The 14,413-nt window shown below is 43.4% G+C and overlaps 2 protein-coding genes across 9 annotated transcripts in view; one reads left to right on the top strand and one right to left on the bottom strand.

The window, feature by feature from the left end:
- LOC143820036 (uncharacterized) overlaps positions 1 to 7,463 on the top strand; it is a 39,324-nt gene extending 31,861 nt beyond the window's left edge. Inside the window, exon 20 of the mRNA XM_077302402.1 lies at positions 7,349 to 7,463. Coding sequence (XP_077158517.1) covers positions 7,349 to 7,463 — 115 coding nt within the window. The remainder of the gene's footprint in view (positions 1 to 7,348) is intronic.
- The window catches only part of PDE5A (phosphodiesterase 5A), a 114,250-nt gene continuing 103,118 nt past the window's right edge, over positions 3,282 to 14,413 (bottom strand). For 7 of the 8 annotated variants that reach the window (XM_077300444.1, XM_077300445.1, XM_077300441.1 and 4 more), the window contains exons 17-21: positions 14,266 to 14,343; positions 13,238 to 13,301; positions 11,589 to 11,663; positions 8,831 to 8,914; positions 3,282 to 8,245 (exon numbers count right to left, since the gene is read on the bottom strand). In XM_077300444.1, the coding sequence (XP_077156559.1) occupies positions 8,108 to 8,245; positions 8,831 to 8,914; positions 11,589 to 11,663; positions 13,238 to 13,301; positions 14,266 to 14,343 (439 nt within the window). In that variant the 3' untranslated portion in view covers positions 3,282 to 8,107. Of the gene's footprint in view, positions 8,246 to 8,830; positions 8,915 to 11,588; positions 11,664 to 13,237; positions 13,302 to 14,265; positions 14,344 to 14,413 lie in introns of those variants that run through there. The other variant, XR_013224837.1, reaches the window with a different exon arrangement.

Here is a 14,413-nt window from a genome sequence, read left to right as displayed (position 1 = left end):
TGCTGCACATGCCTACACAACACACTTAACAGTCCTGGTAGCTCCTGTCTGAAGCTGCACAGGACAAGCTGGGGGAGGGGAACAAGAATCTGCTGGCTTGCCTGGAGCAGGTCTATGTGAACTGCAGATAACAGTGAGAAGGGAAGAGTCACAGATGGGGGACGGACAAGGAAGAGTCTGCTGGCTTGCCCATAGATCCTCCAAGCAAGCCACAGAAAGTGACAGGGGGGGGGAGTGTACTGGGGAAACAAAAAGGGGAATGCCCCCTCACTGCAAGTTTCTTGTACTCCCCAAAAAAGACAGAGGAAAAATAGATGTTTTGGATAAACATAGTAACCAATGACTTTTAGAGCAGGGGTAGTCAACCTGTGGTCCTCCAGATGTTCATGGACTACAATTCCCAGCAAACGCTGGCAGGGGCTCATGGAAATTGTAATCCATTGACATCTGGAGGACCACAGGTTGACTACCCCTGTCTTAGAGTAAAGTGAAGAGTGAAGTGACAGAGTGGCTTTGTTTCATGACAAAGAAACCACACTACAAGGGCTCCTCAGTCTGTGAGGGAGCATTTCGTTTTGGAGGGAAACATTTACCTCAGAGGGGAGTTGTGTGTAGAGCAGACCATGATGGCTTCTTACCATTGAACTTGGAATTTCTGATCGGAGCCATGCTGTTATCACCATCTGTTTTCTGGGAGAAGAGCAAACAATCATTGGTTGCTGATAGAATCATAGAGTTGGAAGGGACCTGCAGGGTCATCTAGTCAAATCCTCTGCAGAATGCAAGAAATTCACAACTACCTGCCCACCATTGTGACCCCAATTCCATGCCCAGATGATGAGCCTCCCCTCCCCCGCAAAGAAACCAGAATCCCTGGCCAGTCTGGCCTGGAGAAAATTTGCCTCCTGACCCCAAAGTGGTGGTCAACATTTCCCTGGGCATGCAAGAAAGAGCCACAAGAGCCAAGCATGGACACAGTCCCTTCTGCCCAACCACTTATGATCTGCCTAATTTCACAGAATTAGCATTTCTATGAGGTGTCTATCTAACCTCTGCTTTAAAACACCCAAGGAAGGAGAACCCACCACCTCCCAAGGAAGCCTGTTCTTCTGAGGAACTTCTTCCAGATGTTTAGCTGAATTTTTTTTTAATTTCTGCAAAATATCTTCTCAATTTTTTTATTTCATCCCATTGGTTCTGGTCTTACCAGGGCAACAGAAAACAACTCTGCTTCATCCTCTGTGACAGCCCTTCAAGTAGTTGAAGATGACAATCATATCACCTGTTAGTTGTCTTCTCTCCAGGCTATACAGACCAAGCTCTCTCAACCTTTCCTCATACATCTTGGGTCTCCAAACCCCTCACCATTTTTGTCATCTTCCTCTGGGCATGGTCCAATTTATCTACACCCTTCTTCAATTGTGGTGCCCAAAACTGAACACAGTATTCTAAGTGATGTCCAACCAGAGCAAACTAAAGCAGTACTATCACGTCAAATGGTCTGTACATTAAACTTCTTTTGATACAGCCCCAAATCCCACTTGCCATTTTAGCCACCAAGTCACATTGATGGCTCATGTTCAGTGTATTGTCTACTAAGACCCTATACCTTTTTTTGCACATATTACTGCCAAGATGGGTCTCCCCCATCCTACCTAAATGCAGAACTTTACATTTTTCACTATTGGAATTCATTTGTCCAGTTTTCCAGCCTGTCAAGATCATCCTGTATCCTGCTTCTGTCATCTGTTTTGTTTGCTACCCCTCCCTGTTTAGTCTCATATAATAAGCACCCTCTCTATTCCTTCATCCAAATCATTAATGAATATGATGAACCACACAGGGCCCAGGACTGATCACTGAGGCACCTCACTTGTCACTCCTCTCCAAGAGGATGACAAACCACTAAAAAGCATTCTGGGTGTGATCTGTCAGTCAGTTATCAATCCACCTAACAGTGACAGGATCCATACCACACTTACCAGCTTGTCAACAAGAATATCATGTGTAACCTTATATTTCTAAAAAAAAAAAAAAAAAGATAAGGTTCATCTGGCATGACTTGTTCTTGAGAAAGCCATGCTGACTCTTAGTAATCGCTGCCATCGACTCCAGCTGCTCAAGGACAGACTGTTTTATGATTTGATGTCTGCTACCTGATTTCTTCCCATTAGGCAGGGTGAGCCTGCAGCCAGAAGCAAGCAGAGGGTTCTCCCTTTAAGGTGTGTTTAACTATGCAAAAGGTAGATATGTTGACAAGAGGCCCAACTTGTTTACTGTAGCTTTAGAGACAAAGACTAGGAGCAATAGGTTCAAATGATGGGGAAGAAGGTTCCACTTAAATATTAGAAAGCAATTTCTGATGGTGAGGGCTGTTCATAGATGGTATATGCCAACTTTGTTGGAAGTTTTAGGAAATTGGATGAGCACCTGTCAGGTCTGTGTCATTTTTAAGCTGGCCTCGTTGGCCTTCTGTGGCCTCTTCCAGCTCTGTGATTTTGGGGCCACCCATAACCCAGTGCTGAATGCTTGTATGATGCACATTTCTCTCTCAAACCTTTTGTTCTCAGGAAACGTGAGTGTGCTCATTGTCTTCCAGGTTGCACAAAATGTTGTGGTAAAATGAGCTTCTGTTAAAGGAGGAGGAAGGCAAACATAGGGAGGACAGAATACTGGCTTGCTTGAATCCCTAAGAGCATCCTGGAATTTGTTGAATTCCTAAAGAACTCTAGGATTCCAACACACAAGTATGTCTCCTTAGAGCTCCTTAGAGTGATACACTCTGATAGTTAGATTTGAGCCCAGTAGCACCACAGAGACCAACAGGACTTTTGGAGTGTAAGGTTTGGAGACTCAAAGCTCTCTTTATTATACACCTTAATCAAAGCGCCTTTCATCAGTTTGATAGTTGTAACTTTATTGCCCTCTAGTGGTCATTCTTCATTAGAAACGCCGTGCTGGTAAATTCATTAGGGGTTTGAGGGAAATACAGACATGTTTCACAGTTTACAAACAACAGACAAACTCGGCACAATAGAGGTATCTTCAACACAGTTAAATACCGACTATTAAATTCTGTGGAATTTTCAGTTCCAACATTCAGGGAACGCACACCCTGTCCCAGAGTTCTTAAAAATTTCCCTGGCACCTGTTGGCAAACTCCCATTTATGAATGTTTTAAATTTAACCAAGTTTTAAAACAAAACGGATGGTTATCATGTCCATTCTTATGCATCTTTTTGGACCTGTGCATGGAGCTATGCATAAGGCAAAAACAGTGGAATAGTTCATTTCTTGCATTTATTGTAGAAAGCATGGGAAATGGTACAATGAAGATAACAAAAGGAAAAGTCAACAACTGAATAAGCAATTCAAGGGGAATGTATATTCAATTGGCCATATATTTTCTTTCCCCAGGCTGTATGATACTCTTGAAGAAAAGAGACATAAGGAAAATATGGGAACATAGCATTCAGTAATCCTCCAAAATATGAATTTTAAAAACACCATCTACACAGCCCAAGTCTTGGCCTCGCACAAAAATAATGTTCTCAGAAAGTATGCATTTGTTCAAAGGCAGAAGATTGCAGAAGGCAACCACTTTGTGGTGGATTTATGCAGTTACAATTTTAAACGTATTTCCAAATTATACACACTGTTTCCATTAGGGTATACAGATGTCCTGCATATATGTTAGGAGAAGTCAAATGTTACCTTAAATCATACCCTGCCTTCTCCATCACAATGGAATCAACTGTGTCAAACTCTTGAATGAGTCATGATTTTAATGCACATTTTGAATAAGCAGGATGGATTCTACCCCTATCCTAGCACTCCACTGAGCAGAATTTGAAGCCTTCCTCCATCTGACATCGTTCTTTCATCACAGGCAGGATCCTCACACTTTGCTCCTTGTAGCAGCAGGCTGGGATAGATGCATACCTTTTCTGTGGTATTCTTCTATATTAAATAACTCGCATTTGGGCTAGCTTGTTTGTACTGATTCTGTCTTAACTGTTGATATGCAGCTTACAAAACAAACAAATAAACAAAAAAAATAAATCTTGGAAAAGCCAGCTTTAAACCCCAATTCTCACATACACACTTTGATAACTGGAACATCACACAGTGACTTGTATGTGTGAATAAATGCCAAATTCAGATTTCATGCCCCTTTGTCTTTAACACCAGAGATCCTACAGTCAGAAGAAGGAAGAGTTGGTTTTTATACCCCATTGTTCTCTACCCGAAGGAATCTCAAAGTGGCTTATAACTGCCTTCCCTTCTTCTCCCCACAACAGACAACCTGTGAGGTAGGTGGGCCTGAGCAAACCTTGACAGGACTGCTCTGACAGAACAGCTCTATCAGGACTGTGACTAGCCCAAAGTCACCCAGCTGGCTGCATGTGGAAGGGTGGGGAGTCAAACCCGGCCAGATGAGAAGCCACCACTCTTAATCAACACACCAAGCTGTAATTTTTCAGTTGTAACTTAACTAGTACTATTGTAAAAAAAAAAAATCAGTGATATCTACCCAATATACATGCATATAAGCCTAGTTTTTCAGCACCTTTTTTCACACTGAAAAAGCCCTCCTCGGCTTATATGCAGGTATATACGGTGATTGAAATAAAAGCCTGCTCCAGCCAGGCTATCATTGCTCTGGTAGCTTGTAGGACATCAACAGTTTGACTCTTGACTCTTGACTCAACAGAGGGACTCTTGATCTTTTTTTCCCCCTTTTGCCTTCACTTCTTCCAAACTATTCTTTTGGTTTCTGTGGGTGAAAAGTGGGGTACAAAAACCAGCAGCTATTCATTCTCTTGACTTTTCTGTATTTGTTGGCGGGGGGAGGCTGGATGGGAGAGCCTGGGATGATGGAGCATTTCTCACCCTTGTCTTATATATGAGTCAATAAGTTTGCCCAGGTTTTGTGGTAAAATTAGATGCCTTGGCTTATATACAGGTCGGCTTATATACGAGTATATACGGTATGAGCCAGCCCATCATTCTGAGACACCGTTTTTCATCTAGAAGAGACTTGATTGGGATAGCCCAGGCAAGCCCTATCCCTTCAGATCTTGGAAACTAAGCAGGGTTGGCCCAGGACCTTCAAGGAATGCCATGAGGGGACAGGTAATGGCAAGCCATTTCTGACTGTCTCTTGACTGGCAGCTGGACTATCTTAGGATCACCTGGCTCCATAACAGGCATGCCATGCAATACATCAACAGGCAAATCATCTGGAAGATTGGGAGTCAACACACTGTTCTGAATGGGTACCTTTGTTCTGAATATCAAGAGCATTTCTGAAACCAACAAAGACCTACGGAAAGCATCTCACTGCTTATTTCAGTACATCCAAATCAGATGCTCAGATCACTGTCTGTTCAAAGACCACAGACAGAAACAGGTTGGAGACTTGGGATTAGTCCTTTAAGAATTTTTTTTCTTGATTATGAGCACAATCCAATTTTCAAATGAGAACTGAGGCAGTAATCCTATGCACCTACATGAATGTAAGCTTCTGAACACAACAGGCTAACTTTTGAACAAAAATGTGTACAATTGATTATATATTACTCTGGCTCCCTCTTCTTGCCTGAACTAAAATACGAGGATGAAATCCTTCCTGAAATTTTGACAGCATTCCTCACCCTGAATTAGATTTAATATAACTATTTACATGCCCCAATACTCAACCCTGGACTGGATGACTCAGATGGGCCTGATCTCATCAGATCTCGGAAGCTAAGTGGGGTCAGCCTTGGTCAGTACCTGGAGAGGAGACCATCAAGGAAGGACAGACTCGTGACACAGAGGCAGACAATGGCCAATCCCCTCTGTTCATCCCTTACTGTGACCTGAATCACACGTTTCTACATGTAGGCTGTAATTTTATTTTAATAAAGGGGAACCATCACTCACACAATCATCTAGCCCCCCATCCCCCCATTCCCCATAATCTGGTCCAGAATTCTTACAGGACTGAACACAATTCTGACAAGACTGGACCAAACAATATGTTTGCTAAACAAGCAGAATATCTTTGGATATCAAAACAATAAGTTTGGTCCGTTTGTACTGGTACTGAGCCTTAGTATACGCGTAGCCTTCTATATGCTCTAGTATATCCACATGCCTCCAAGTCAAAACACGACTATGGATACCACACCATCAAACAGCGTGTCCCGTCACATAAAAAAGGGAAAGGAGCAGGTATCTTAAAAGGGGAAATGTTTGCTATTGTCAACTTCTCCACATCCAAGTATTTGGAGGCTTTAAATACGCTGATAAAAGTGGTTTTGAGGTTTTGCTTTTGTGACTGCAGCCAAAGGTTAGTACACAGGTTAGTAACTCATATATATAAAATTCAGGTACAATCTGATATCACATAGGATGTGTGAGAATGTGCAAGATCATGAGAGAGAAAATAGCCCATTCCAATCCTCCTCCTTAGAATTACAAGGAGATAATTTGTAATTATCTCACCCCCTTTCACATACACACCAATTATCCAAATTCCTGGATTTGCAAACTGAATTTCCTTCATGCAGTTGTGTGTGTGTGAGCAAAAAACCAAGAAGCAGCAGCAAACATGAGCTTGGTGCCTATCAAGTATCGTACCTTCTGAGGAAAGAAACTTTGCCTCTTCCTTTGAGGATGACAGAGACAGTCTAAAAATCTCAAAGGGCAGACTTTAGACACTGAAAAAATATTACAGATGTGTACATAGCTATTGCTAGTTTGCCCTGGAAAGTCAAACACGTGTGAAAATAACTTTTATAAACATGTGGGTATAGCAAAAGTTGCATCCACGCTACAAATATCCTACCCAACAGACTTGTTTTTCAAAATAGCTGTAGGCAGCGGAGCAAGATGGAATTTGTCTTGTCCATGTTCTTTCTTGAACAGACATTTTTTACTTGTTCAAAACAACATTTGCAAGCCATAACTCAGTGTTCTCAGCCGTTTTCTTTTGCACTTGCTGCTTTAAGACTTTGTGGTTATGATTGTTCCAAGCTTTTGGGAATTAAAAAAAAAATCTTCTTTCCAAAGTACATTCATTACAAAAACTCTTTGCAGTTATGCACCATTGTTTTTAAAGTAGTCTTCACTCTTTCTTTGCACTGATCACTGTAACTGGATTCAGCTTTACAATACTCAAAGCCGTTCTCAAGTTCTAAGCCTGGCTTCCTTCACATGCTTTTACAAGTCTCGTGTCCTGCTCTCCTGACATTAAGCTTGCCTGCTGAAGGACAATCCCACCACAAGGAAAGGAGCCCCAGTTTGTGCAGTAATCCCTTTCCCCGCATTTCTTTTCTTTCCATCTCTACATTCCTTGCAGGTTTGCATCGGAGGTCTTCTTCCTCAGCCACCAGTGGTTTTATGCTACGGCGCTGCATCTCAATCTTAACAAGCCTTCCATCATTCTTGTAGATCTCTCAAAAGGTAGCAAGTAATTCACAGGTCAGATTCATTTAGCTGAAGCACTCCCATCACAGGGAGAACAAGGCACAAATGCAGCATATTCCTCCAAGACAGAACTTGATTCCTTCGGATCTCAGTATGCTTTCGCCCAACTCTCTCCCCCAAACAGGCTATACCAAATTCAGTGGCTGATTCAACAGTTCAAGCTTCTAAATGTAATGTTGCTCTTTTGTTATTTACACTTACCAAAAATAAACAAACAAAAAACAGACAACGCAGGAATGAAAAAGGTGCCAAACATGGTAATCTTTAACATACTGGCCATTCACTGGAATGAAACAACTATGTACAACTCAAAACCAAAGCAGTCCTAGGAGCTCTCGTTTTCCCGTCACCATCGTACAAAGCAGGGCACAGTGAACTGGAGCTGCTAATGGCAGATCTGGTTATCCTCCGTATAAAAAGAAAATATTGGAAATATACATATATCATACACATAAAAAGATCATGTTGCGCTTCAGAATGCTGTGCAAAAATATATGTCTCTTGTTATTTAAAATACAGCAGTGGCAAATTATACACCTATTTCATACAGTGTCTAGCAAAATGTAAGTATTTCCAAAGAATTGTATATAAATAAACTTTGTAAACCAACGCTCCTTAACCAAGTGCTATCTCAGTTCCTCTTGGGCTGATTGCTTTCGCCGTTGATCAGATTACTCTCTTGCTGCTCAGCTAACGCTTGCCATTTCTGCCTGTTCTTTCTGCAGCCATCCAGCAAGGGGGAGCAAGCCTCTGAAATGTGTACCAGTGCCTGCAAATGGAAAAGCAAATCAGACAATACACACATTAGCATGGGAGGGGGGGGGGATGTGTGTGTCTCTCTCTCTTTCTCTCTCTTTAGGACTCTGGCATCTGAAAGGAATGTCCTGGGAAACGAAGGCATGGCATGCTTCGAAGCCAGCTTCCTGGGGTCCTGAATGGGGAGAACAGGGGGAAAAGCCACCTTACATGGACACCAGGCAGATTATAAAGTCTGTATGGAGCCACATCATCCCATCATTTCTGCAAAGAGGCAGGACTACTATGATAGGCTTCTAAAGCCTGTACTAGGGATCCGAACTGTACTCTGGTTCTGGCTCAGAAACGACTAGTTACTGAACATTTGTGTCCAGAAAGAGAAGAGGCAAGCGTTTGTGTCTGTGTTTTAATAAAGATGATGACTGGATGTTTTTCTTTTTCTTTCTCTAAACTCATACATAGCTCCACATCTCCTTGATGGGCTCTACACCACGATGTCAATGAATGGCAAGCATCATTTCAAACTCTTCTTGTTAACGATACAGATATATATATTGTTGACAAGCCTTTCGCATTTTGTACATTTTGTATAGGATACCTCATAGAGCTGTAAGCAGATGGCATCAATGAATCCCACTTGCATGCTGGGGATTTTGTTTTTCTTCTCTCGGTTCATCAAATCCTGAAAGTACACATGAAACACATCTACTTGCCAACATGTAGTCTAATTCAGCAACATACATCGGAGAACAGGCTAACACAACATGACATTACAATCCTCAGTCACCGTAGCTTCACAGGTGGTTAAAGGGTTCAAATCCTAGCTCAGCCATGAAAGCCCCAAGAAGATCTCAGCAAGTCATGATATAAATATTCAATGAAAATTTCACAAAACTACTCAACAGATTTATTGTGAAAATGCCACCACTCATCTTTAAATAGGACAGGGTCCTATTAAATAAAAGAGTAAGGCCACCTGGGGAGGAGTTAGGGCGGGCCCTGTCCAGGATAAAAACTCAGAGGGCCCAATCAGGAGCCGCCAAGCGGCTCCTGATTGGGCCCTCCGAGTGTCCATCCAGGGCCAAGCAGCCAATGGGGAGGCGCGCAAAGTGCCTTCCTATTGGCCCCTCACCAGGACAGACCAAAATTCCATTCACCCAGCCCAGTCTGGCTGCCAGTCTGCTCCTGACCACCAAAGGGAGAGGAGATCAGCAGGGTGCCAAGGGGGATGAGAACAGAGGCTGCGCCAGCCCTTTTCGCCCCAAGGCTGTCCTAACTGCCATGTCCAACTGCAAATTGCCTCAGAACCCTGACAGAGCTGGCAGGAGGCTGCAGAGTGCTCCCCCTCCCCCCTTCAGGCCTGCTGCAAAGGAGCCTCTAACAGGCCCTGACTGAGGGAAGGAGGCCTTTCCAAGAGCAACGCAGGGGAGACTGAGGGCCTTCCTTTTGAGGGGGGGGGACTTTCCCCTTCTGACAAACAGTTGCCTGACAGGGAGGCCACAGAAAAGCCCCTTCTCACTTAAAATACTGCTCTGGCCGGGGGTTAGACACAGCCAAGCCATGTGTCTTTCTTCTTTGCAACTCTCTGCAGATTTGAGGCCACTGCACAGTGTTATTCTGCAGAGGAAGCTGGCTCTTTTGTCTCCTGTTTCATCTGCACAACAACCCTGTGCAGTAGGCCTCAAGTCTTTCAATTCAACAACAACCTGTGTGGGAAGCCTTAAATGTTTCTTCTCTACCACAACCCCGTCCAAAGTAGCCCTTTCTGCCTGGGGAGCTGATCTTTATACTCTGCAGGTGAGCTGTAATTCCAGGAGCTCTCCACACCTGTAGGTTGGCTACCCCTGGGTTGGAAATATTCCTGGAGGTTTGGAGGTGGGACTTCAAAATCGTACAATGCCTCAGAGCCCAGCCTTCAAATGAGCCATTAATGCCTGCAGTTGGTAGGGAGTGGTGCAGGAGTGTCCCTCCTGGCCTATGGGTTATGGCCAGCCCTTATCAGCAACTGTTTGTATTCTGGGGCGCAGACAGGCAGACCAGCATCAGTCCTGTGAGTCTGGAAAGTGCAGGAAGATCTAAATAAATATTTACAGCCTGAAACTAAATAGAGAACAAGTAAATGTCTGGAGACACATCGTAACTGAAATAGTAACTGGCAAATAACCTTGGCCTGGCAAATACAAAAACAATATTAAAAACCTTACTAAGGTCAAGACTGCTGTGCACAGACAGTCTTCCTCTTAGGGTTGCCACCTTCCCTGTGAGGCTCGCTACCCCACCTCCCTCATGGGGAGTCTGCTATGGGAAGAGAAGAGGAAGACGATTGGAAAATGCTTTGAGACACCTGAGGCCTGCTGGGTCACTGTGGCCCATTCCCAGTTCTCTCAGATCTCTCACAACCCTACATACCTCACAGGTTGACTATTGTGGAGAGACAAATGGAAAAGGTGTTTGTAAACCGCTTTGAGACTCCTTTGGGTAGTAAGCAATAGGGTACAAAAATCCGTTCTTCTAAGGAGCAACCATGAAAGAAGCATGTGGGCACATAACATTTTACCAACAGTGAAAATATTGGAGACAGAAGGAACAGGGTGGACACCTGTGTACTGTGACTACCCCATGTGTATTAGGGCAGAGGGGCATTTCGCTGAATGTGGCCTAATTCACACAAGAAGGGAAATGACGCAGAACTGGGGGGAATTGGTTGCCATGTAATCTTCCCTTAAGAAGAGTCTCCAGTCTGGTTTTCCCTTCACGTATCTGAGGACATGGCTCTGGAAAGCTCATCTGTAACCACTATGCCACAATTCCCAAAGGTCAGTCCTCTCCCACAATCAACGAACATTCCACACCACAGGTTCTTGACATCCATATCTCCACACCCATGGCCTCATTTGCCACCATGCCATCACAATCTACCACACAACACACATGACAACCCCATGCCCTTACAGACTGGACAACTCCTCCCCTTCCTCTTCCCACTGCTAAGCTCTAGCGCCCGTTGTATTCTTGGAGACAACGGGCTTTGCCCCTAGTTTCAGTATAATACTGTAAGTGGAACCTGGTGTGGTTTACTCTGAAACTTCATACAAATACATCTCTAGAAAAGTACTGCTCAGCAGAAACAAGCAACGGCTGTGAAATATACCTTTTCTCAAGGTATGCATCCTAATTGGTTTGCAAAAACTGTTTCATTGTGAGAAAAATATTAAAATGTCTCTATAAAGCAGTATTAGAACTGATGGACTCTCATTCCAGAACGATGGCTGAGGAAATGAACTAAACCTGCCTTCTACGGAAGGACGTTAAATAACAACCTAAAAGAAATTTAGCAGGCAACTACTTCAACTTACCGTTGGCTCTATATTGAGTTCTTTCCTTTCTTTATCACCTTGGTCAAAGAATTCTGCAGCCACAAGCTCAGCTATCTGTTCAAAAAAACAGAATTTTATTTTGATAATTTTGAAAGAATGTATACAAAAAAAGTCAGACTAGACCACCAGAATATCTAATGTTGAGCCTAATGACAGTGAGTTAGAGCCGCTTTTCCACTCAATCCTCCCCAATTGTCCTACAGTTCCTATCCCACGTAGGGTTCTAGCATTCAGATGATACCATGTTTCCTGGCATAATTTTTTGGGGGTAGTGGAAGACACCCCTCCTTTCACCAGAAGAAAACTTGGACACAACCCATCCACTGTTTAAAGACACTGGACAGCAGCGCTATCCCCTGAATACTCCTGTCTCTCTTTGAGATGACTAGACGAAGAAGAAGAGGTGGTTCTTATATGCTGCTTTTCTCTACCCAAAGGAGTCTCAAAGCAACTTACAGTCGCCTTCCCTTTCCTCTCCCCACAACAGACACCCTGTGGGGTGGGTGAGGCTGAGAGAGCCCTGATATTCATGCTCGGTCAGAACAGCTTTATCAGTGCTGAGGTGAGCCCAAGGTCACCCAGCTGGATGCATGTGGGGGAGGAGCAGGGAATCAAACCCGGCTCGCCAGGTCAGAAGTCCGCCCTCCTCACCATTACACCAAGCTGTATCAGCACCTTTATTCAAATGTTTTGCACAGAACAGCTTTTCTTCTGGCACCAGATCCACCTCTCTAAATATTACTAAAATTATCTCCAGACAAGGGCAGCCTCTTAATAAGCTAAAATCGAATTGCTTTGTCCAAGTCATGATACAGTCAGGCTGGGATCTTCTCCCTCTCATCATTCTTTCAGATTCTAAGGCAGGGGTAGTCAAACTGCGGCCCTCCAGATGTCCATGGATTACAATTCCCATGAGCCCCTGCCAGCAAATGCTGGCAGGGGCTCATGGGAATTGTAGTCCATGGACATCTAGAGGGCTGCAGTTTGACTACCCCTGTCCTAAGGTTTAGTTTCTGAAGCTCCAAATCTTCCCTGCAGCCTGAGTTATGGAGCACAACCACTTCTTCTGGTACTGTATAGAAAACATGCTCCAGCAGACAACAATTCATCTGCTTCAATGGTGGTGGTGACAAAGAGAAAAAGAATCTATCCAGTGGCTTAAGACTCTTATATTATTTATTCACTTCGACTCTGCCAGAACGGTCTCTAGATTGTTTTCCGTTTTCAGTCTTTCATCAGTGGCAGTGAGTCCGTCCTTGTTAATGTTTTTAGATAAATGCTTCTGTATCCTGGAGATTCAAGGCTGTGAGCTCAGATCAAGAGCTCACAGCCTTGAATCTCCAGGATACAGAAGCGTTTATCTAAAAACATTAACAAGGACGGACTCACTGCCACTGATGAAAGACTGAAAACGGAAAACAATCTAGAGACCGTTCTGGCAGAGTCGAAGTGAATAAATAATATAAGAGTCTTAAGCCACTGGATAGATTCTTTTTCTCTTTGTCACTAATTTGGAATCGTCCATTTTTCGTGTAACAGTCAATGGTGGTGGTGACAGGCTGGAACAGGATGCTCAGGTAAACTGCAAGGAGGTCACAAGGGACTGATCAAGCCCCTGTCAAGCATACCCGTTGCTGAACTGGCCACGGCTTTGTTATCGCTGACAGATCACACGCAGTCATCAGCATGGCTCTACAGAAGAAAAACCCCAAGAAACAATGGTTTTATACAGCATAAAAATCCATACAATCCCAGCAACAATATAAAACTGGCTATGGAATTCCAAATCATTTTTTTAAGGATAACTAGAAATTATGACACAGGAATCATTAATAACATCAGTTGTTTCTGATGATTAAGCAATACAACACTACGCCGTCTCCCCCGAGATCTTTTAAAAAAATGCAATTTAAAAATGTTTTATAAAGAAGACCAATTCTCTGTTCAAGAATGAGCTCTTTCAATTGCGATCTGGTTAAGAATCTCAGTACCCTGAAGAATGGAGTTTCGAAATCACATCTGTACTCTGTTCTTAAAGCCTGCGCATGAGGCCAGATATAGGCTAGGTGAATTCTTATTGAACAAGATCAAGTTAGAACTATGATATGCATTGGACAAACTAGTCACTTAATTTACCCATCAGGAAGTAAGCAGAAGAGGCCGCTCACAATCAATTCAGCGTCGAGGTCTGCTAAGCCCGCTCTTACCCATCTTTAGTTTGCCATACTCATTGCCCTTGGCTTTTAGACAAAATGCCGTCAAAGCAGTGTTGCAATACACGGGTGACAAACCCATTCTTGTTGCTTCTTTTTGTAAAAACAGAACTATTGTCCCTAAACTCTTAGATCCAAAGTAAGTGGCTTCCCAAAAATGCAGAGCACGCTCGTTTCAACACTCCAGTGCTTTAGGACAATGCATGTACAGCACAAGAACAATATGGCATTCAGGCAAGCTTCCTACACCCTGTTTGCATAGCTGCATGGCCGGCTGGTCACCGTTAATCACAGGAGTTCTTTCTGTTCTCTTGTAGCCCAACCCAACCCCTCAATTAAATCAAAATCCTTGGAATGCTGGCCTAGGTGAACTCTACAAAATGCAAACAAAGCTGACAAAATTTCTGGATAATGTGTCATAAAGAGATTGTGTTACTACTTACAAAAACAGCTCCTTCTGATAGGGGTCTTCCAGGCTAAGCTGTTTCTTTCTCAGAAGCTCAAAGAACTCCCCTCTTCTCCTTATAACAAGGGGAAGAAAAGGACAAAAGTTCCACAGCTGAACTGAGACTTTCTCAAGGACAGAAGCTG

The sequence above is a fragment of the Paroedura picta genome, chromosome 10 (assembly GCF_049243985.1).
Source record: "Paroedura picta isolate Pp20150507F chromosome 10, Ppicta_v3.0, whole genome shotgun sequence".
NCBI classification, from domain to species: domain Eukaryota; kingdom Metazoa; phylum Chordata; class Lepidosauria; order Squamata; family Gekkonidae; genus Paroedura; species Paroedura picta.
The sequence above is the reverse complement of the archived record's forward strand: the minus strand, read 5'-3'. Positions and strand labels throughout refer to the sequence as shown.